Source organism: Miniopterus natalensis, chromosome 19 (assembly GCF_054644295.1).
Source record: "Miniopterus natalensis isolate mMinNat1 chromosome 19, mMinNat1.hap1, whole genome shotgun sequence".
In the NCBI taxonomy this organism is placed as follows: domain Eukaryota; kingdom Metazoa; phylum Chordata; class Mammalia; order Chiroptera; family Miniopteridae; genus Miniopterus; species Miniopterus natalensis.
In genome coordinates this window covers 30,051,416-30,075,320 of record NC_142099.1, presented here as the reverse complement: position 1 = coordinate 30,075,320, position 23,905 = coordinate 30,051,416, and the positions used below count along the sequence as shown (strand labels likewise).

At 49.9% G+C, this 23,905-nt stretch overlaps 2 protein-coding genes across 3 annotated transcripts; one reads left to right on the top strand and one right to left on the bottom strand.

Moving 5' to 3' along the window:
• Positions 1-226: 226 nt before the first annotated feature.
• Positions 227-5,003, top strand: IL24 (interleukin 24). Of its 2 annotated transcripts, XM_016215968.2 has the most exons (7): positions 227-260; positions 902-926; positions 1,337-1,520; positions 2,661-2,723; positions 3,368-3,526; positions 3,965-4,039; positions 4,920-5,003. In XM_016215968.2, exons 1-7 carry the CDS (start codon positions 227-229, stop codon positions 5,001-5,003), a joined length of 624 nt encoding a protein of 207 aa, XP_016071454.2. The 2 variants fall into 2 exon arrangements, with proteins under 2 accessions (XP_016071454.2, XP_016071460.2); XM_016215974.2 differs by lacking the exon at positions 3,368-3,526.
• A 1,837-nt stretch (positions 5,004-6,840) lies between these two features.
• On the bottom strand, positions 6,841-21,828 carry FCMR (Fc mu receptor). Its single transcript, XM_087828195.1, has 8 exons — positions 21,714-21,828; positions 13,723-14,058; positions 12,655-12,810; positions 11,480-11,702; positions 9,939-10,069; positions 9,521-9,679; positions 9,129-9,201; positions 6,841-7,024 (listed from the first exon to the last, which is right to left on the bottom strand). The coding sequence occupies exons 1-8, from the start codon at positions 21,748-21,750 to the stop codon at positions 6,841-6,843; spliced, it is 1,299 nt and encodes a 432-aa protein (XP_087684321.1). The 5' UTR covers positions 21,751-21,828.
• Positions 21,829-23,905: the final 2,077 nt, after the last annotated feature.

Sequence of the window (23,905 nt, the reverse complement as noted above, 5' to 3'; positions counted from 1 at the left end):
ACCCCAGGCAGCAGCGAGGTGAGGGATGCGGGCGTCCCTGGGTGCCCTGCTTTGAAGCATCTGGCTGCTGCCCATTGGGAGTGGGGGCCGGGGACGGCAGAAGCCAACCTCTGCGGTGCGTGGAAGGGTGAGCTGCAACTGTGGACGAGGGGCCGCCTCTTGACTTAACACCAAGAAGAACTGAGGCTGGATGGGAGGAAGAGCAGGAGGATTAGGAGGCCCAGAGATGAGCTTTCGAGAGAGGCTTCGAAGCCTGTGCAGTTTGAGAGAACAGAATGGAAAGACCTGAGGGAGGTGCTGACGCTCAGACTTGCATGACAGAGGTCACCGGGCACTGGTCTTGGGCCCCACTTCTCTGCCGAGTGTTGGCAGTCATTCCAGAGACAGGTCTTCTCCCGTCTTCCTGCCCGGTCTTGGGGTGAAGGCTGAGTGTCCTCAAGTGTGAGACCAGTGTCTGGGATATGGAGGTTCTTCAGTGGCTGTGGGAGGGAGGGAAAAAGGGAGAGAGGGAGAAAGGGAGGGAGGGGAGGCAGAAGGAAAGCGAAGGGCAAAGGGAGCAGGGAGAGGAAGGCTCTGCATACAGTTATGATAAATAGATGATGGGTCACCTTTGTCTAGCTCAGGGCCTTGTCACACAGTCATCCCCAACTGGCACTCTAGTGGAAGCTTTCAAGGTGATTCATCCAGAAATGGGATCCCTCCCTCTTGTTCAGGTACTTGAAAAGCCAATTCTTAGGGTGAAAAATGAGCAGTCAGTTGAGGTGGCAGATCGAGTGGGTGCCAGGAGTAATTCCTCAGATCCCTCGTGATGTGGCGTCAGAGGTGGCCTGGGATGAGAAGGCCTGCCCGGGTGCGCCCAGTGCCTTAAGGGCAGAACTCAGACAAGCAAACCCTAGTTAAGCTCTACCCTCCCGAGTCTGGGCTCCCTATACATGTTCTCTGGTACACTGTAACCCCCTGCTCCCTATTTCTTCATGCTTCTTGGTAAAATTCTGACTAGCAGGTTGTTGGCTAGAGAGGACTATATGGGGTAAGGGGAGGGTGCCCAGTGGGGGCCATGTGGATGGGCATGGTGGGGCAGGCAGACAGTGAGGCAGTGAGACGAGTGGGCATGAGAGGAGGGGCAGAAAGACCCTCGCCTCGCCCCACCCTGGTGCACCACATGTCTGCAATAATCCAGCTCGGAGAATCCACCCTATAGCCTCAGGATGCCTGTCTGTTCCAGGGCTGGCTGAGGCAGAGCCACGGGGCATCGTTTCTGGATATACCAGTCCTGGGCCAGAGGGCCCGCCTCAGCGGACCGTCTCCTTTCTTCCAGCAGGATCCTCAGGCTCCTTCCTGTGCTGCAGATGGGCTCTCCAGTGCAGAAGGCTGCCCTCCCCTGCCTGAGCCTCATCCTGTTTATCTGGAGCCAGGGTCCAGGGGTCCAAGGCCAAGAATTCCAGTTTGGGCCCTGCCGAGTGGAGGGGGTAGTTTTCCAGGAACTGTGGGAGGCCTTCCAGGCCGTGAAGGACATTGTGGTGAGTGAGGTGTCATTCTGGACCTAGCTGTGGGGGTTACTGTGTGTGTGTGTGGGGGGGGGCGGATGACATTTCATGATTATGGAACCCTTTGCCCCTTGCTAATCATTTCCCTAAAAGCAGCATTATGAAGTTAGAGTATTGCAAGCCCCCATTTCCTCCTGCACATGAGGAAACTGAGGCTCAGAAAGACATGGTCAGTCTGTAGGAAAATAAACACAGTCCAAGAGCAATAAAGAACGGAGCCTGTCCATCCGGGCTTCATCTGCATCCCAGGGGCACATGAGCTTTCAGCAATGGCAAGTCATGGTAAGTCCTTTGAGTCCCACCTTCTGGAGTTTTCACCTACTGTTTAGCCAGGATCCTGCTAGTCTGTTACCACCTGCTTACACTTTGACTAAAGGTGGAAAGAATGGTTAATGCTGAGTGGGATGGGGCAGCTTGTGTAATGTGACTGTGGATTTCTCCCGGGCCTGTGAGTGCTCTGATATGTGCCTTCACAGATGCGCTCAACTCCTTGAAGGACAATCCAGAGGCAAGGCAGAAAGTGGGCTCAATGGGGCAGCCTGGGGAGGGGAGAGTGCTGCACTGGAGACAGGACACCTATGTGTGATCTTGACCTCGAAACCAACCCATAAAGCACCCCCACCCCCTCCTCGTTTGCACAATGAGGATACGGGACGAAAGAGCTCGAAAGCTCCTTCCTCTCGATGATTCTTTGACTCTAAATCCAAGAACTGAAATGAATGAGTGTCTGGGCTTTAGGGGAAGCTCCAAGGGTGAGAAAAAGAGCACCCCCCCCACCCTCATGGAAAAAGGAGGTACAATGCTGCCCTTAGTGGTCCTTAAACCAAATAGGGTTATTTCCTCCTGTCTCAAACGACCAAAGAAATCAAACAGGTCCCTGATCAAGGCTCTAAGAACTCCTGGGATTGCATCTGCCCCTGGGGGCCAAGTTTAGTGATTTTCTGTGGCTGAAACCTGCACCTTCACCCCAGGGGGCAGCTCAGCCCAGCCCTTCCTCAGTCCCCCGCTGGCCTCTGAGAACTCACAGACTGGAGGGATTCAGAGGTCTGGGGAAGCAGCATGTATTTGTACTGCCTCCCAGCCTGAAGGCATCTTTTCTTTCTGTTCCCAAAGCAAGCTCAGGATAACATCATGAGTGTCCGGCTGCTGCGGAGGGAGGTTCTGCAGAACGTCTCGGTAATCAGACCTCCTTGGGAAGGATGATGGCTGGTCTCCTGTGGGTGGGGGTGAGGGCTTGTCTGGGGAGGCTGACAGAAGGCATCACCTCTGTCCCTGGGCTGGGCCTACACAGGGCAGGGCTGGGCAGTGAGCCAGAGGAGTTAATGCATGGGGTAATCACCCAGGACCTGTGTCATGCGGGCTTGTGTGTGGTGGCCTGGGCGAAGGTGGACATTAAGGCTCGCAAGCGTCTGCCTCCATGAGTCAGAGAGTTGGCATCAGTCTTTCTCTTTTGCATGTGCTTGGTTCTCTTCTCATTCCCATCCCTTTTTCTCACCCATTTCTGTCTTCTCGCCACCCATCTCGTCAGTCAGCGAGCACACAGATACTGCCCCGAGCCCTGGGGACTAGGCCTATGTCTGCCCCTGACTAGCTGTGTGACCCTGGGCAAGTCCTTCTGTCTGGGTCTGTGGTTCCTCCCAGAAACCAAAGGTCCACTGTCCAGGCTCCCGAAGGCTCCTTCAGATCTAATGTTTAGCAACATCTCCTGGAAGAGCCCTGCTTCTTCTGTGCTCTTCTTGTGCTCTGCGACATGTGGGTTGTTTATCGAGCGCCAGGGTGGGCAGAGGCCTCGGCTCCACCGTGACCCAGACCCTCCTCAGGGCGCTGAAAGCTGTTACCTCATCCGGGCCCTGCTGAACTTCTACTTGAACACCGTGTTCAAAAACTACCCCAGGAAGGCAGCTGAACTCAGGATCCTGAAGTCACTGTCAACTCTGGCCAACAATTTTATTGTCATCCTGTCAAAACTGCGACCCAGCGTGAGTAGAACGAAGCTGGGACCAGGGCCCACGGAAACGGTGTGTTTTGAGAGGACTCCCCTCCTCTTATCTGGTCCTGGCTTTTAATCCACAACAGGGAATCATGGGAAAAGAGCACAGGCTTTGGACACCAGCAGTTCTGGGTCCAAGTCTCGCTCCGCTTCTAACCGGCTGGTTGACCCTTCGCAAGGTGCTTAATCTCTCTGGCCTTCAGGTTTCTTACCTATAAAATGGGACGATCGCCCCCACCTGGCAAGACCGCTGCGGGAATTAGAGGTGCCCTGCCACGTGGTGGGAGTCAGGACTGGCTCCGTGAGGACGCGGACTGAGCGCGTCCTCTTGGGCCTTGGGACCCCTCTGGCTTCACTGTGAAGGAGTGTGAGGGGCTTGCTGCTGCTCCTCCTCAACACTTAGCACAACTTTTCTTCTGTTACCCAGCAGGAAAACAAGACGTTTTCCATCAGTGAGAGCGCTCACAGGCGGTTCCTGCTGTTCCACAGAGCATTCAAACAGGTAATTGAGGCCAGGAGCTCAGGGTTTGCTTGAACTGTCACAGTCAGATGCCCCAGAGACCTAATGCAAAATGCAGTGCAGGTGACTCCACCAGGCTTGCCCCAAAGCCACTGCCTTAGCAGGAGCACAGATATATTTACTTGAATTAGTATTTACTTTGCATAAACACCACAAATTACATACGATATTTTCCTGCCAGTTTTCAAATTAAAATGCTATTATAGTTTCCTACAAGATGATTTCACTACTGAGGACTTTTCCTGGGTGATTGGAGTGAGAAGTGAGGGAGAAAGAAGGGAGACTACCCCTGTAACCCCCCCATACACGGTTTTTTCCATAATGCTCAAGTGGTCTAGTTTGTGAGAAAAAAATCATGGGAAAAATATATTACCTCCTCCCAAATTAATACAACAAAGAAAATCCAAATTTCATCCCCAGAACCACCCCCAAACATATATGATTTTGTTCACTTTTTTAAAGAACAGATACATCAGCCTAAAAATAAATGAAGAGCAGTAACACTCAAAGGCAAGGGGCTACCTGGGCCTCAGTATCCTTGTCTGCAAAGTGGACTAAGGGGTGGACCAGATCCATCCCCACTGGGATTCTATGGTTCTTGTTGTCAGGGCTTCCAGATGCTCCTCCCTTGCTCCTGACCTGCTGCTACCCACTGACCATTGTCCTCAACCCTGAAGCAGGCAACACACATAGACAGGGACAAGTGAGACAAGTGATGGGTGGCCGAGTTCATCAAAGGCCATCCCAAAGGAGATACCGCCGGTGACGCGGAGTCAGCCAGTTCTGGGTGTGGTGGGGGGGGGAGAAGGACACCTATGCTTGTGGCTGACATGGCACAGCTGCAACTCTTCTTTCCCTCTAGTTGGACATAGAAGCAGCTCAGACCAAAGCCTTCGGAGAGGTGGACATTCTCCTGACCTGGATGAAGAAATTCTACCAGCTCTAAACGCCTCGACCAGAACACTCTCCTCATCCTCCGTGTCATTTCAAAAGCGTCCCTTCCTGTGATGTTCTCATGGCACTTCACACCCCGACCATGGGTCCCATTCTTGGTCCAAGTTTATCGCCCAAAGACTTCATTCTTTCAGTGGCCCCAACATGAGCCATGGAAGGTTCCTTTTGATGCTGTGAATAATCTACAGACTCTTATATTTATTACAACTCTATTTAATTCCTGTCAGTGTTTTAACTGATGTTATATTTATTTTGTGAGACTAAGCTCTGTGAAGACGCCAGAGACAATGCCTTGTGCTTCTCTTTTATCTTCCATGATCCTTGGAGCCACGTGGGGCAGCGACGGTGCTCCGTAAAGGCCTAATAAACTGAGTTTTTTTTGCCTGTCTTTGTCGAGGAACAATGAGGGATGCTGGGATATAAAGTTGAACTTTTGGGCATGAAAATCACCTTGTTGTGACATCTCCAGGAACGGAGCAGTGGGGTGGGAGCGAGGGGCACCGGTTTGAAACGTAAATGTGTTGAGTGCCCAACACAAAGCAAGCTCACTCAACATTTCATTTCTTGCCCACACTCCCCACCCCACTGGGGGACCCCCTTTCTTATCTTACTCATCCTTTCCCCATCTGCCATCTGAGAGGGTGCTGGGGTCAAGCTGACATTGCTGATGGTGTCATTGTGCCTGGATGGGCTCTCCAATCGGCAATGACATTCCCTGCTAATACGAGGCAGGGAACTCAAGCCTGGCAGCCTTGCCTTTCCCTCTGCGGACAAGTGCTCGGTGAGGCCGAGCTGTGTGTCTGGGAAAGAGAGACCTTCCTAACAGCGAGACTGGCCACTCTCTGGTCTCAGGCTCTGGCTTTCCTTTGGAGTTGACTGCAGTCTAAAGATACGTCTGCACATGCCCTTGCTCAGAAACCTTAATTGTAACAGTATAGGGAGGGAAGGGGACGTCTCATCTCCCACGACATAAGTGCTATTGCAGAGCACCTGGCCCTCCAGCAACCCCAGGCCACTTTTCCTCCCCACCTGGCTATGACCGCTTGGAACTGGCAAAGAGATAAGGTGCATTTCTGAAAGCAGAGAGATGTGCAGCTTGGGTGGCTAAGCGACATTAAGATAAGTGCACAAAAATCAGTGCCGGGGAATGAAAGCAGGGTAAAGAGATGATAAAGCTATCTGTAAAAGAGGGGAAATGCTGGGGTTAAGGTCCTTATGAGCATCAAGGAAGGGGAACTTAAGGAGGATTCAGGGATATAGGGAGATATGTATGGTTCTGAAAATTTAGAATCCTTCATCACATCAATGAATTGCCCTTATCATAGGACACAAGATGAGTAAAGCTTACTAGTAAGTGCCACCCTTAATTAAGGTCAGGGCAAAGACGTTGCCAGGGCCGTTTCATACCAGGCCCCTTCCTAGCTCCCAGGGCTGAGGCATGCCCTCACAGTGCCGTCGGGGCCTTCTATAGGTATGAGGCCCAGGCCTGGGAAGGGTTCCAGAAGCAACAGCTATGCCTAGGCTCCAGCCCAGTGCCACATGCTCTAGAGCCAAGGCAGCAAAAACCCTGTGATCAAAGATAGTTTGCAAATCCCACAGCCTGTTACATGGCTTGAAGAGGAAGCAGGTGGCATAGGAACAAATGCTCTGCATGTCCCCAAATCACCTGAAAGCCACAGGGGTTTGCAAAGGTGTGCAAGAAGAGCTGTGGGGGCTAAGCTTTGCTCAGGGCAATCAGATAGGGACGAGACTCACAGTGGGATGCCGGAGGTAAAGAGGGCTCCAAAAGCAGACGGAGCAGGTTTTGGAAACCAGGAGACAAACACAACTCATTGGCACTGAGTTCTGGGCCCAGGGGGATAGCTGGAGGGGTGGGCTAGGCAGGAGATATTGACATAGTCATCTGAATCAGCGGCCTCCATTTTGGCAGCAGGCTGGTGGGAAATGCTCATATATTCACAGCTCGTCCTCAGAGACAGCATGTGGGGCCAGGGAGCTTCAGACACCTGGGAAAACCAAAGAAGTATCACTGGATCTGGGTAGGGTGATTTTAGGATTTCTCCAGGCGCATTTCCATAGCAGACAATGGCGGGCATGTGTACCGTTGCTGACTTTCAGAAGGCAAAGACACAGAGGTGGCTGAGCTCCATCAAAGTGTCTCAGCCCCGGGGATTTTCAGGGTGGCATCTCACCTGAGGTGACTTGAAAACACTTAGATCTGATGTGGGCAGGAAATGCCTTAAATGGGACTCAGACTAAAGTTATGCGGCTAAGCACCAGTCTGAGGGAGACACAGCTGCCAGAGGAGTTTCCCCTTGGGATTAGATGATGTGACTTGTGGAATAAACATACGTCTTCTAAGGGAGTTATTCAGAAGCGGGGTGAGTCACCCCCTACACCTCTGTAAGGGCTCGGAGAGGCAGTGACGTGGCGAGAGTGCATTCCAGGAAGGGGCTGGGTGTTGAAGGGGAGAGAGGCAGCAGGACCTGTAGGCCCAGTGGTGCTCCCTTTCCCTAGACAGAAACTTCAGAATCATCTGTCTTCAGGATGGGCCAGTTCTCAGGGGACGGGGCTGAGCCATGACCCCAACATGGCACATTATTGTAACATCCACCCAAGAAGGTTGTGGTGGTGATGGGCCACATGTTTAAACACAATTGCTGAGAACTAGAAGCCCAGCCCTCTGAACACAGTAAGTGCTCATTGAAAGGGCCCGTTACTTTTTGTACTTATCTCCCATTGCCTGTTTGCCATTTGAGATTAATGTATTTGGCTTAAAAAATTAAAATATTTTCCGTGAAGGCTAAAATATTCACTCATTAATCATATGCACCTTATTGTGAACTTGTTCCATCAAGACTTTTGTCCCTAATTGTAGGGATGAGAGTTTCAAGCAGGGAGGAAGGGTAATAGTCGAGCAAGCTACAGGCCCAGGTGAGGGTGTGTGTGGTCACGGGCAGTTCAAGAGAAAAGGGTGTGCGTAGGGTAGAGTGGGCAGAGTGTGGGCACTGCTGGAACCTGCCTAAGCTACCGTGAACCCTCTCCAGCAGGGGTGAGTGACAGCAAACTCAAGAAGCTGGAGGTGGCTATGGCAGAGCTGTCACTTGGGCTGGGCATCACTTCCCTCTTTGCCCAGCCAGGAACTATATTTCTCAGCCAAAGGGATGCAGAGGACGTGCTGTGTAAAACTTCAGGGTTACCCTTAAAGAAGCAGCTTTCTTTTTCTCCCTCTGTGGGCTGGAATGTGGCTGTTGAGCACTGACCATGGACCAGGCAAGGCTCCAGAGGATGGTGGAGCAACAGGGCAGAAGATACTTAAGTCCCTGGATGACCGCCGAGCTCAGGCCACTTCTGCCCTCCTGCCCTTACTTGGGAGGAAATAGGTTTCCATCCTGTGAGCCCTCTGGCTTAGAGTCTGTTGCGTTATCTGAGTCTACACCTTAATTAAAAATGGGACATTGGCCACACTTAGTTTTTCTTGGTCCCTAAGGAAATAGTGTTTCAACTGCTGTGGGCTACTTTAGAGAATAAAATCTTTTTTTCTTAATTTGGGAAAACAAAGATGAGTGGGATAGTTTAAAGGCTTTGAGCTCATCTGCCAATGGCCATCGATAGAAATACAAGTACCTGCGGCTGTCCTTAGATTTCAAGAGGACCCTCCTCACCCCAGGTGCTGAATTCTCCCTGCATCTTGGCATGGGCTGGGTCATCCTCTAGCCAGGCTCAGCTGCCTCAGGTGATGGGTAAAGCACCTCCTCTCACCTTAGAGGGTTTACTGGGAAAGTTCGCCCTCCTGTTAAGGGGACAGTGTAGCTTCCACCCGCTTAAAGGCGCCTAGAAATCCAATCTGTCCCGCCTGAAAGCCCTTCACGTGTTGTAGAACTACCGTCTGTCTACCGGCCCCCACTAAACGCCCACGAAAATGCTGGGCTAAAAGCCAGGTAGCCAGGTTTAGCACAGTCTTGGGTAGCCCTTCAACTGACACCACTGAAGGAGGAAACTGTGACACAGCCGTTCCCGGACTCCGCGCAGAGCTGCGGGGAAAGCCGGCACCGGGAGCTACCGGCGGCGGCGGCAACTGCGCCCGGGCGCGCGCAGCCCTGGGTCGCCCCGTCGGGGCGCGGAGCTTACCTGCGGCGGGGCGGACGGCGCGGGAGCTTCGGGACCCGCGCCCGGCGCCTCCAGGTCACCTAGGGGAACAGGGAGGCGGGGATGAAGGCGTGGCCGAGGGTCCCCCCTCCCCCCAGGCCTGCGGTGGAGTCGGCCCGCTGGCCCCTGGCTTCCCTCCCGGCGCCGGGCGCAGGGATTCGGGCCCACGCCGCGAGCCCTCGATGCTTCTGCGGCTCCAGCGGGCCCGCCAGGCACCCTGGCCCCGGCACCCCTCACTCGCCCGCCCCCCCCCCCCACGCCCCACCACCTGCACCCCGACCCCACCCTGCTCCCCCGCGTCCCCTCTCCCCCGCGCCCCCCTTCCCCCGTTCCTCTCCCGGCCCCGTCGCCCCTGCTCACCCGCGGCGTGCGCCCCCCGATCGCGCCGAGGACAGGCACTGTAGACGTTGTTCTGGGAGCGTGGCCGCCGCAACACCCGGGGCCCCTGCGCCTGGGGCCGCTGCGAGGCCTCCAGCGCGCTCATCCTCACGGCCAGTCGGCGGACGCGCCTGGACAGCGCTTCTCGGCGGGAAGGGGGGAGAGGAGACCCGCTCAGCGCGCGCCGCAGCCGCGCCCTCCCCGCCGCCCGGGGCCGGGCAGCTCTCCCCTCGTCCCGTTTCCAGGCCATCCACCCCCACCCCTCGCTCCCCAGAGCCCAGGCCGCTCGACTAAAGCTCCAGAGTCCCGCGTCCGTGCCCGCCCCCGGCATCCGCGGGGTCTGGATGCTCCGGGCTCGTTGGGCCGCTCAGTTCCCCCTGACCGAGCCGGGACCGCTCACCTTTCCTCCTTTGAATGACCCTTTTCGCCAGCAGCCCCAGAAACATCAGCAGGATGAGGCCCAGGACGGTGGGCATCAGGATGTGAAACCCTTGGACTTCCACTGGGGACGCTGGGCCGTGGTTGAAGGCCCTGAGGGGGAAGGAGAGGAGGGAGGGGAGGAAGAGCCCAGCTGGGGAGGGAGGTTTCATCGACTCTTGAACGGAGACTTTTTGGAGACAGCTCCGTGTGTCCCTTTGCGAACCGAATTTTCGCCCCTCCCAGCAAAGAGCCCTGTTTCTGGAGTCAAGACTCCTGGGTTCAAGTTTAGATTCAGCTTTTTACGGGCTGTGCGATCTTGAATCAGTCTCCTAACTTTTCTGAGCCTCATTTCCCTGTAGATGGGTCTAGTAAAACCTATTTCACGGAACTGTTTAAGGCTGAGCCGAAGAGCGGGTGGAAAGTTAATGCACCTGGTCTAAGCAGCAGTGGACAAGTGTCAGAGCCCCTCCTAGCTTTCTGCACCTCGCTTTCCTCACAAGACTATTGCAACTATTACGTGAGTTAGTTTCTTTTATCGGTGGAAAAGATGCTTTTCTCATGATGCTCCTTCCGCCTAGAAGGCCTTCCCTGCATTTTCTCCACTTGGTGAAACCTTACTTTCTGCACCGGGCCAGTGCATAAGACCTCTCCCCTAATCATGGTAAACTAGAACCAATTCTTTCTTCCCTGCCCCCAATTCTTGGGTTCATAGCATTTACAACCCTCATCACAGTCAGACTTTCATGAGCAAGATAAGACCTGTACATCGCAGGTCTTCATTTCCCTACATCTTTAGGACATAGCACAATGCTTGACACATAGTAAGGACATGTTGATTGAATGCCCTTGGACTCTTCACTAGTGGGCTGTTGTAATTTTCTGAACTAGTAATCAGGAATCCTAGTTCCATTTGAGACCACTTAGCTCTCATGGTCTCAGTTTTCTCATCTATAAAACCCAAATGAAGGTCCCTCCCTCTCCTCACTAACATGTTTATCTTTGCTTAGGTAAAAATAATTCCAATTATTTTAGCTTTTCTTTGGCTGCTGCTGTAATGCTGCCCCCTAGTGGTCTATTGCAGCACTTTCCTGGAGCATCCAGCCTTTAGACCAGTGCTGTCCAATAGAAATATAACCTGAGTCATATATGTAATTTTAAGTTTCCTAATAGCTATATTGTAAAAGTGAAAGTAATTATAATACTTAATAGTTTAGCAGGTAATTTTATTCTCATTTGGTTTTTCCCCATTAAAACAGATCTGAATGAATGCTGAGTGATTGAAAATTTGGGGTCTGGCTTCTACAGGATCTCCTGTGGGAGCATTGACAAGTGTATTCATGTTAAGGGCACCAATGTGTTAATGTGTTAAACTCATAGGTAGTCTATTTCATAGTGGCCTTCTAGAGACAAAGCCAAGAAGGGTTTGGTTGGTGAACATTTCAGGAAGATTTCAGTAGATCTCCTCACTCTAGACTGTTTTGCCTGGTTTATAGTCTATCCTGGATGGTGGAGGCCTCTTACCTCTGCCTGTGAAGCCTGGTGTGGTGATTGTAGCTGGCTGTCTGGGGCCTGAGCAGCCCCTCCGGTGTCGAGGACTTTGGGCCCGTGGTGGATGGCAGGAAAGTTGTGGACTTGGCAGCTACCACTGGAGATGATCTGGAAACTGGAGGGTGGTGGGTGATTGGGGTGGTGGGGGAGGAGTGGTGCTCTGGAGGGGCCTCTGTCCTTGGAGCTTGTGTGGTTACTGCAGGAGATAGAAGGAAAAAGTGACCTTCCACACACACTCTAGTCTCTAGCAGGATTGGGCCACCATCTCTTTCCTGAACACACTCTTCCCTTTTGCCTAAACTACCTTTGTTCTTGCAGCCCTCATGGCCCGAAACACCCTTCTTAGCAAGCCATCTACACCTAGTAAATTCTACTCATATTTGCTTCAAACACCATTTTCTGCAGAAAGCCTCCCTTGATTTCCCAGGCAGAGCAGCTTGCCCTCCTCTGAGCAAGGAGAAAACCTTGTTTGTACTTCAATTCCCACTTATCTACCCCCCCCCCCCACCACCACACACACACCTGTCAGTCACAACCAGGGATACATGATGTGCTCAGTTACATTATCTCCCTTGGCACCCAGTGGGGTCCTCTAGTGACATAATGTTCAATTAATGTATCTATCTCACAAGGTAGATGTGAGGATATGATGGAAATATTGCCCGTCAAAATGCATTTAAAACAGGAAAATGATACAGAAATGTAAAGGTACTATTAGTATAATCATTATTTTTTTCATTGCAAACAGAGTTGTTAAAATCACTGTCTGCCAGCAAGTGGAAGACAGCCCTACGGGGCAGCAGGAATCATAACGAACTCCAGCTGGGACACGTCTGTCCGATTTTGGTTCCCGCGGTCATTCATGAAGAGCTAGGTTTTGTGAATGGAGCACCAACTTCCTTACTCGTGGTGCCACCTAGTGGCGATGTAAGTTCTGCAACTAGAGCTGCATGTCCAGGCTGTAGGCTGGACTAGAAGGACCCAGAAACAGATTTCAGGGAGGTACCCTCTCCTAAGGCAGGGACACACACACCTGAGAATCAGCGCTGCTCTGCCAATAACTCTATGAACTGACCACACCCCCCCTCCATTTTCACAATGCATTATCACCTCCTCCCCCTCTCCTCCCCTAGCTTTGGGGAACTGACCTTTGGGTATGAATTCGAAGGAATTGACAAGTGCAGGGTTCTGGAACCAAGGGGACATGTGTAGCAATCTCTCAAACCATGCTGGATGCTTGGGAAATGGCACTTCTTCCCAGAAAGGATCATAGTCTACCGGAGGCAAGAGGAATACACTGTGAGCTCTGGGAGGAGATGGAAGCCCGGGGAAGGGACAGGGGTATGACTCAGCCAGGGTGGATGGAGGTGAGGGGCAAGGGCAGGGCCCGCCAAGAGGAGCAGAAAAAGGACAGGGCCGGGAGCTTCCCTGAAAGAAAACCCTTTCACCCCAACCCAGTCAACAGTCCCTGTAAGGCCACCGGAGGCCGCTGGGATTCTAGGCTGTTGAGTTAGTGCTGTGACTGTGTGAGGGAGTCGGTGGAGAAAAGGAGAAGGCAGGGCTCAGCAGGACTTGGAAAGGCTCAGATCACAAAGCAACAAGCTTGGCCTACAACTGTGCTCTGAGAAATGACTCTTTCTTTTATATTTATCATTTATTCCCAGTATTTCTCATGGGACAATTATGTCTTTTTAAAAATATATATGTTTTTATTGATTTCAGAGAGAGGAAGGGGGGGGGGAGAGAGAGAGAAACATCAATGATGAGAGAGTCATTGATCGGCTGCCTCCTGCATGCCCTCGACTGGGGATGGAGCCCTCAACCCGGGCATGTGCCCTGACCAGGGATCAAACTCCGATCTTCTGGATCCTAGGTCAGTGCTCAGGCACTGAGCCATGCTGGCTGGGCAATTATGTCTTTTTGCTTCCAATTTCCTCCAATCTCAGAGCCTCTCCTCCATCTCACCCCCACCCTCCTCATGCCCTGGGTAGGGTGGATACAACACAACACAAGGAGAGCACCAATCTTGTTTGGAGAGACAATTCTGTGGACCATGAATTTAATTGACTCTATGAGGTTTCAACTATATAAATCCCAGTTATTATTGGACTGACTAATATGGCAATAGCATAAGCGTCTGGGAGACTGCTGTCCCAGACTTCCCGAGTGGAAATGTTTTCTGGGTGGGCTGAACCACCATCAGGTCGGGCACCTACCACTGCGGACATCCAGGGTGACTTTCTGGGTCTTGCCCCGGTCTGTGTTCAGGCCTGACCCACAGGCATAGGCTCCGCTGTCACTCTTGGTCAGCTCTGTCACCTCCACTAGGAACAGATTGTGCTCTGGATACAGCGTCAAGGTGGCTCGGTGCTTGTATTCCTTCCTGATGTAGTTCTTGCTGGACACCACGGTGATGCATGCTTCAGATTCAGCTATCTCTCGGCACAGATACGCCCGCACAGACATTTCAGGAAGTGGACACTCAATGACAATAGATCCACCCAGCATCCCCTCCAGCTTGACTTCTGGGAGCATCCTCAGAGCTCCAGATACTGCAGGAAGAGGGAGTTAATGTATAGGGAGCCTCATCCCAGCCATGCCCCCAACTCCAGCCCTCCTTCCAGCCCAGGCCCCAGTCCAGCCTCACACTCATCTTTAGAACAGCCCCATCGCCATTATCAGCCCAAGCCTCAGCAAGCCCTCAGCCCCTGTCCTATCCTGATCTCTAACCCTGGCCTCGTCCCCAGCCTCTTCCCATGCCCACTCTTATTTGCATCTTCAGTCCAACTCTAGGTTCATCTCTGTGCCCACTTGTGCCTCAGCCATGCTTCTCCCCAGCCCAAGCCTGAACATAACCCTCAGCTCATCACCAAACCCGTGCCCATAAGGACCCAGGCAACAACTTCCTGAGAATATAGTCAAAACTACTATTCCACTCCAAGGAGAGAGAATATCCCATGTTAACCCCAAACAGCACATAGCCTCCAGTGTGGCATTGGGAGGCATGGTACAGTTTTGCTGCAATAGGTTTTCTGTCTAGTTTTGTTCTGCTCAGATCCATTCAGCCAAAAACAACCATTCATACCTAGTTCTATTTGTTAAAACATTCAATAAGCATTTACTGAATGCCTTTCATGGGACAGTAAGATAGTTGGCATTCCTTCCCTCACAGAAGGATTCATTTAGTGGGTGATACAAATGGACAGCCATTACAGCACAGTGTCACAGATCCCACGAAGAGACACAGACACACAGGGTTCCTTGAAACATCAAGCAGGGGCACCTGATTCAGGCTGTTGCACAGGGATGGTGTAATTTGAGGAAGGCTTTCTGGAAGAAGTGATATCTCAGTTGTGACCTAAAGGACTGGGTGGGAGTAGACGGCAACTGAAGGGTGATGATGGACTTCAGTGCAGTGGGGAACATAGAGGGAAAGCAAGGGTGATGTGACTGTGTGCATGGGTGTGTATATTGTGTGTGCGTTGGGGAGGGTGTGGAGCAGGGAGGGATAAAATATATGGTTCTTTAATCCTTGACATCAAAAACTATGCTTTGGCTGAAGAAGGCAGGTCTAAGGCAGTTGGAGAGGAAGGTATGGTGAGTTGTCAACTAAGAGGGTCCAATAAGTGTCTGCATATTTCTGACAAAAGGGTTCCTAGGGTGACGTGTGTATTGGGGTGGGGCTGGGGGACTTGAATGGAGGAGGAGAGATGCTTCCAGCAATGAGAACAGCCCTCATAAAGGCTGGGATATGAGAGAACATGGCATGTTCATGGGGTGGAGAGAAGTTTATGGATTTCCTGAAATTTATCCACAGACCACACATTAAGAATAGCTCCTGGGAGTTTGGCAAAATTGGGAGAGTCAAGGTAAGAAGTGGGGGTTGGGGTTTCTAGATGAGCAGAGACTTGAGGAAGACAAAGAGAGGGAAGAGCATGGAAACATGTAAAGCGGGAACATGATGGGATGTAAGAGAGGAGGCTAGAGAGGGCTGGAAGGAGCATTTGCAGGAGCATGTTGCTGTCTAGAAGTGTAGCTGTTGTAATGTGGTAGGGAGGAGCAGAGGGCCAGCCAGATACGTAAGATCTGACACGGAAACCCTTACACGAATAACCCAACATTGCTTTAAGTTGCTGGGAATTGAGATGTGTGGGGTAGCCTCGTGACTAGAATGTGGCAATGTGACCTGTGCAAAGGCCAAAGACCCAACCAAGGGAGTGGGGGAACCACCCTGTGTGCGCAGACGTCTGGCCCACATCTGCATGTAAATCCCAGCACCTGAGAGTGAACTCGTCAACTCAGCTAGAAATGGGCATGAGTGCTACTTTCCCAAGAGCAAGATGCTAAAAGATGGTCAGGTGCTCGACAGAGCAGAGGGGTCATCACCTAGATAGACACCTCCAGGGACCTCATTCCGCTCACCCCTGGCTTGCCCAGATCCTCTGTTTTGGGCTACATGTTTGTGTCCCTACAAAATCTATGTGTTGAAGTCCTAACCCCCAACGAGATGGTATTAGGAGATGGGGCCTTTGGGAGGTGATTAGGATTAGGTAAGGTCATGAGGGTGGAGCCCTGATAAGATTAGTGTCTATAATCTCTCCATGCGTACAAGAAGAGGTCACATAAGTGCACAGGCAGATGGTGCCCATCTGGAAGGAGAAGGGCATCTGCTGGCACCTTGATCTTGGACATCTAGTTTCCTGAACTGTGAGAAAAAAACATCTGTTGTTTAAACCATGCAGCCTGTGGTATTTTGTTACAGCAGCCTGAGCTGACTAAGATAGCCTCATTGTGCAAATGCTGGACGGGGGAAGCACAAGAAAAGTTGCTGGGTACACTGAGCTCTGGTCCCAAGGAAGCACCAGTTGGCAAGATGAAAATGACCAGAACTCAGCTCTCCTTAGAGGTCCTGGTAGCTTCTAACTGACATCCAAGGCTTAGAAAAGCAGCTTTCTCGAACAGAAGAAAGACAGATATAACCTCCTGGTTTAGAATTTACGTACAGTGTGGTAAGATTCACGTGGGGGGAACTTGCTAGGGTGACCTTGACACACCCTTAGGCATGGTGATTACACGAGTCTCGGTGGGCCGAGGCACCTGCATTATAAATAAGCATCCTCAGTGCCCTTAAAGTTTTGTTAATTCTGGGCTATAACTACACTTCCAAATGATTCTGGGAAGAAAGGGAGGGGTGAAAGAAGCTATGAAAAAGAACCATGCTGTTTAATGGTATTTTAGAGAAGCTACTAAGTGACATTAATCTGTAATTTGGTGATTTGATTTACAGTGGTGCTGTAAGGGTGGTAGGGATATATACAATTTTAAAAGTTACTAATTATATAATTAGATATAAACAGATGTTTGGAACATGAAAAAAAATATAATTTTCCTAATGCAAAATAAAGCAAGGAGTTGCATGGCCTTGGCTGGCAACAGTGCTATGGAGATAGATTCTGGATTCCATATAGTAACGATTTTCTTGGCGGGGGTGATGATGAAGAGCTTATAACTCTAGTCATAGCAAAATCTCTGATAGAAGGAAGCTGGCCTGAGGCTTTTATGTTTATCAGGCTTTTATGTTTATCAGATGGAGCATCCAACTCAACTTTTCACTTCCACATACACTAACCTATGTGTGCCCAGACCTGCAGCCTGCCATTCGTTCCTCCGCAATGAATGGAGTGTCCCCCCTCCTTTCAGAAGCCAGGACCTTCACGTGTATCCTGAGTGCATCCTGCTCACCTTCTCCAGAACTTCTCTTCTGCAGTTGTCCTTTCCTCTCCCTGTCTCATCGCTCCCCCCTCTGCTCCACGGCGCCCATATTGAAGACCCCGCCGTTGACCTTTGCCTCCCCTTCAGCTGCCAGCCCTCTCTGTTCCCTTTCTCAAACGAGTCATCAAAATCACTGAATCTACTTCCACGCCTCCCATTTCCTCTTCTACTATGCTTGTCAGAATTTTGTTTCCAACATTCCGCTGAAACTGGTCTAATAATCGAGGCCACCCATGTTGTCCTTATTGCCACGTTTAATGGCCATTTCTTTGTCTTCATTTTACTTGCCCTCTTGGAAGCATTTGATGCAATTGAGCCCTTGAAACACTTTCTTCTCATGTCTTCCCTGACACCATACTCTCAATGGCGGATCCTTGTCAATCTCCGTACTTACTTCTCTAACCACCTCCCAGTGTTGGGCCACCCCAGCACCTCGTGCTTGGGCCTGTTCCTTTCTCTGTCTTCCCTCGCTCTCTCCCCACACTAGCTTGTTTACTGCCATGGTTTTCAAGGCCAACTTTATACAGACTTCACCCAGACATGTATCTCCAGTCTTGTCTTTATCTCTGAGCTCCAGACTTGCCTTCCCAATGTCTCCACTTGGATTCCATTTGAATATCTAATATATGTTTCAAACTTACAATGGCAAAAACAACAACAACAAACAAACCACAAAGGGCTCTTGATTTCTTGATTTCTCTTCCAAAACCCATTCCTCCCCTTGCCTTTAGAGCCAAATTCATAGAATGTTCTCTACGGCCAAAGTCCATAAGTTTAGTACCTATGTTTTCTGTGTAATTTGTTGTTTCAGATCTTATATTTAGGCCTTTTTAAATTATTTTTTTAAATTAATTTTTGTACATGGGGCTAAACTGTAATCTAGTTTCATTCTTTCACATGTGAGATGTAAAGACAAAAAGCAATGAGTGGAACTATATCAAACGAAAAAGCTTCTGCACAGCAAAAGAAACCCACAACAGAACAAGAAGGCAGCCAACCAAATGGGAGGTGACATTTGCAAACAACAGCTCGGACAAGTGGTTAATATTAAAAATATATAAAGAACTCGTAACTCAACACCGAACAAAAACAATTCATTTAAACAATGGACAGAAGACCTGAACAGACACCTCTCCCAAGAAGACATACAAACGGCCAACAAATATATGAAAAGATGTTCAACTTCACTGGCTATTAGGAAAATGCAAATCAAAACTACACCGAGATACCACCTCACACCTGGTAGAATGGCTCTTCTCAACAAGACAGGCTATTGCCTGCCCAACAAGTGCTGCAGAGGTTGTGGGGAAAAGGGAGCCCTCATTCACTGCTGGTGGGAATGTAGGCTGGTGCAGCCGCCATGGGAAGCGGAATGGCAGTTCCTCAGAAAATTAAGAATAGAGCTACCATGTGACCCAGCAACCCCTCTTTTGGGTATCTGCCCAAAAAACTCAAAAACACTTATTTGCAAAGATATATGCATCCCTATGTTCATTGCACCAAAGTGTCCTTCGATAGAGGACTGGATGAAGAAGATGCGGGACATGTGTACAATGGGATTCTACTCAGCCATAAGAAAAGATGAAGTACTGCCATTTGCGACAACATGGATGCACCTTGAAAATATCATGCTAAGTGAAATAAGTCAGTTAGAAAGCTGAGGACAATATGATTTCACTCATATGTGGGATATAAGACTGAAACTCACAGACAACAGTATGGTGGTTCCCAGAGGGAAGGGGGTGGGGGAGCAGTGAAAGGCTAAGGAGGCCAAATATATGGTGGCAGGAGATGATCTGCCTTTGGATGGTGGGCACACAGTGCAATACACAGATCATGTATCATAGCAATGCACACTTGAAACCTATATGATCTTATTAACCAATGTCATCCTAATAAATTTAATTAAAAACAAAACAACAACAAAGAACAAAACCAAACCCATTTCTTCACAAGCTCTTCCCATTTCAGAAAATAGCACCAACATCCATCCAACTGCTGAGGCCCCAAACTCATCTCCATATAAAAGAGTCAAGAACAAATTGTAAGGGTGTGTTTGTATGTGTACTGGGTTACAACATCTAGTGTATGTATGTATGTATGTATTATTATTACTATTATTTTTTAAAATTTATCTGTATTGTTGAAAGTATTGCAGATGTCCCCTTTTTTCCCCAACTGCCCCCTTCCACCCTCCTCCCAGGCCTTCACCACACTATTGTTTGTGTCCATGGATATTATTACTGTAATTATTATGGCTCTAGGTAAAAAAGGTCTGAAAGTTTACACCACATGATACCACCTTGCTTTATTATGCAGTGCCACCTAAGGCTCCAGGCAGTATGGCCTATAGCTTGGGCCTCATGCGTTGGGCTCTGGGGACCAGGACCACCCCAACATTTGCAGGCCATGGGGCATGAATACAAATAAAGGCCCAAATATGATGTCTAAATATTTTAAAGTTATAAATCAAGCTAATAAACTGTTAAATAAAGTATATTCTATCCCCTTTCTTGACAAATTTACACACTCCTTGGATGTTCACTCTAAAACTTGACTGTAAGAGGCAGAAAGGCCCCCAGCTTTCTGTCCCAGCTTCTGGCTTATCTCCCTTCTTTTTTCAACCCTGGCTCCTGCTGACACCACAAGGGTCCTGGTATATACATGATGGATTCCTAGCTTGCAGGTCTCCATCTATCTCTTTCCCAAACAGCCACATAGAATGATGGTATTGCTTAGAACAGATGGCCATGGTACCATTTAGGTATCCTTCATTCCTAGAGACCTTCTGCTCCTACCCAACCCCTCTCACCTCCAAAGTCTGAGTTTAATTGTATTCATATTGTGCTCATATATGTCCTACTACTTCTCACTGAGTTTGACGCTTCATTAAAACTCCATTCCCTTGGGCTTTGGGGTTTTTTTGATCTTCAATTTGGCAAACATTTGACTTTCTTCCATACTCAAGCCATTATAGAGAAAGCAAGTATGAATAAAAAAATCCATTTTGACTGTCAAGGAGATTGCCCTTTAATCAACAAAATGAGGTGGACAACACCCCGAACCACAATCCAAGGCAGAATGGGATCAGCTATTAGGATTCGGAAGAGGGGTTTCCGGAAAATGTCTAGGAAGGAGGTGATGGTTGAGATTAGCTTGGAAGGACCCATAGAAGGTGGAGGTGAGCAGAAGAATGTTCCTGGCAGAAGGAATGGAATGAGCAAGGGCTGGTGGCAGGAAGTCTAGCACTTCGAGGAGAAGCCCTGTTTAGCTGGAGGTCAGGGAAGTGCAAGGACCTGGGATAAGCTCAGAAGTGAAGAGAATCACAAGGGAGAGGTTGGCATTCTGTTCAGTAGGCAGTGGGAAAGACAATCCTGTGATTAGAGTCAAGCTTTTAGGAAAATTAATCTAGAACTATAGGTAGGTCAAATTGCAAGAGGCAGGAAAGGTAGGTAAGAGATGACGACGTGTTCTTTTCTTTCCCATTCCCCCTGTTACCTCTCTAACAGAGGCTGCCATTGCTTCTCATCCTGGTAAGTGGGAGTCTGGAAAGTACATGAATTGGCCATTGATTGAATCAAAATGTGGTTGGGGACAAATGGAAAGAGGTAGCAAAGAGCCATTCTAAGGTTTTGCGGCTAATATCAGAGGTAGTTTAGAGAGACTAGCTGGCTTGGGTAGTGACCCATGAGAAATGTGAAGTAAGGTGTTAAGCATGTTGTATTCCAGATCTGGGTGTGATGTGGAGGTGGGGGTACCCAGGAGACAGATGTAAATTGGAATTAGGGAGCTCGGGAAATGGATTCAGGCTACTGAATGGATTAGGGAGTCTTCATTTAGAGTTGAAAGTTGAAAATCAGGAGTGAGAGATCCAAAGAAAGAGAATGTAGCCCAGCCGGGCGTGGCTCAGCGGTTGAACATCGACCTAGGATCCAGGCGATAGGGGTTCGATTCCTGGTCAGGGCACATGCCCGGGTTGCGGGCTGCAGCCGATCAATGACTCTTTCATCATTGATGTTTCTGTCTCTCTCTCTCCCTTTCCTTTCCTCTCTCTGAAATCAATAAAGATATATTTAAAAAACAAAAAAAAAACAACACAAAAAAAGAAAGAGAATGTAGAGGTAAGAAGAAAGAACTTTGGTGGCATTTGCTTTAAGGTCCCATATTAATAGGCTATATGTCTGGGAGAGGTGACACCTTCAGCCCTTATGGGTCAATACGTGAGCCCAACGGGAGATGTGCCTGGAATAGAGAGAAGGGCACTAGCAGGAGGATCTCCAGTGCTTCATGTGGCCTCCATCCATGTCCTGCTCTAGGTACCAGTTTGCAACTAAACCTGTCCAGAAACATCAGAGCTGGAGATACCAGCCACTCCTCTACCCGTGGCCAATGCAAACCTCATAAGACATGTGAGGCCTTTCCCCACAGCACTTACCTGGCAGGAAGTAAATTAACCAAAGCCAGAGGTCCATGTCTCCTTCCAGAGCAAGGTCCCATCCAAGAGCCCCAGGAAAGGGGGACAGAGACCTACTGCTCACCCAGGAACCTGTCACAATCTGGAGTTTGAAAGAGATTTCTGGCCCATGTGAGGATCAAAGCTTGAAAATGAGGAAATGACAGCCCCACTTGTTTGCTTGCTAGTCTTAGACCAAAAAAGAAAACATCAGCAAACCACAACGGAAACCAGGAGTTGAGAAAACATATTGTGTTGATTGTGAATGGGTCACCAGGGTTCAGAGGGCTTCTAGGCAGATCCTAAAGACTATTAGAAACAACCAGGCATGATATTTCTTTGTCTTGGCCACTTTTTCTTAGAGAGGCCTCTCATGCTTCGTGTGTATTCATTGATGTCTCAGTCAGAGTCCTTCAACTATTTTTCTTGTCTTCAGGATAAAAGAGACTCATTGCCACTTTCACCATCTGAGGAAGGCTGTGTGGACAGAAGCTTGGGCCTGGTTGTAGCCCTTGAACTCATTTGACAAATATTTGAGCACCTACTATGTAGAAATACTAACTATGGATTTTGAGCCTCGATTTCTTTATCTAGAAATGAAGGGGGGACTAGAGGATCCCTTGCATTCCCTCCTACAAAACATGGTTCCTGGGGTCTTAACTTCATATCAGCCACCCTTCACCTCCCCTAACTATCTCCCTAAAGTGATGGTTCTGTCCAGTGACCATATGGGCAATGCCAGGAAAGAATGTGACAGGTCACACACGGCTCTGCCTAAAGTCACAGCAGCTTGGTACAGCCATCCCTTCAGGACCTCAAGGGTCCAAGGGCACAGCCCAGTAACAATGGAGAAGAGAGAGACACTGAGGCAATCAGCCATGAGGTATCACAGAAAGAGCTTTGGGTTCCAGTCAGAAGTCCTGGGTTCTGGTCCTGCCTTGGCACTTTCTAACTTTGAGCCTCAGTTTGTCATTGATAAAATAAGGATGGTCCCTGCCTGCTTAACTTGCATGCTTTCACGAGGCCCAGCAGAAACCGTGCTCATGGAAGTGTTTTAAGAGCCTTTTAATATGGAGATGTGCGGGGTTATCACTTATCAGAGAACTCCTAAGGCTTCATTCCTGGGTGTTACATCCTAAGAGGGTTCCCAGGGCCATCCCTCTGGGCACTGCTGCCTCGTGTCCACAGAGGACTCAGGCTCTCACTGCTTCTGGGCAGATGTGGCTAACAGAGCCTCCAGGCCCTTCAGCGGTCCTCTGCACACAGCTCCTCTGCACACTGGCCGTCGCACACCAAATTTATCACATGTTCTCCAAAACAAAACGACATCCGCAGTGAAAGCCGAGTGTGAGGCTCAGAGCAGGTGCAGAGGAAGCGTGTGTGGGCGGCCAGCCTGCCCTGCCCACCCCTATCTGTGTCTCCACCGGCCCAGGGGTGCTGTACTCGTGACTCCCTCCAGCCACACCGGGCCAGGGCGTCAGTGGGCAGCCTCAGGCCTCTGGGAAGAGTGCGTGACTGCCAAAGGTCTCGGGTCCCCTCAGCCTCCACCCTGCCCGGCTTCTAGGGCTCTGCCCAATGCCCTGCAGCTGTCACCCAGCTGGGCTCTGGCATGTGCTCGGTCCCAGGCCTGGGATTACCTTGGAGAGAGAAAGAACAAGTGAAGGAAAGTGTGGTGGGTGTGACTGTGGCGTGAGAGCGTGTGAGTGTGTATGTGCAGGTGTGATGTGTGAGAGATGAGTTGTATGTAGCCGTGATATGTGTGAGTCCTGGGTGACAGTGTGAGGAGTGGATTGGGAATGTGTTATGTGTGATGTTAGTGTGTGAATGTATGGTGTGTGTGTGGTGTGTGATGCGTGAATATGTGACGTGCGGCTCCGTGTGTGTAATGTGTTGTATGATACATGAATGTGTGTTGTGTAATTTGTGAATGTGTGTTGTGTGGCTGTGAGTGTGTGATGCCTGAACGTGTGGTGTGTGAAGATGAGGGGTTGGCTTCGGCAGCTGGGGCCTGCCAGGAGGTGCTGGGGATGTGCGGGATGAATGGGTAGGAAAGATCTTCACATCATGCGTGGCCCAAATAAAACCCTCAGAAACATCGCACTGGGTAGTTAAGAGCAAGAATTAAGGGTCTGAGTACTTGCAGAAGTGAATGTTTAGAGTCTGAGGGATGAAAA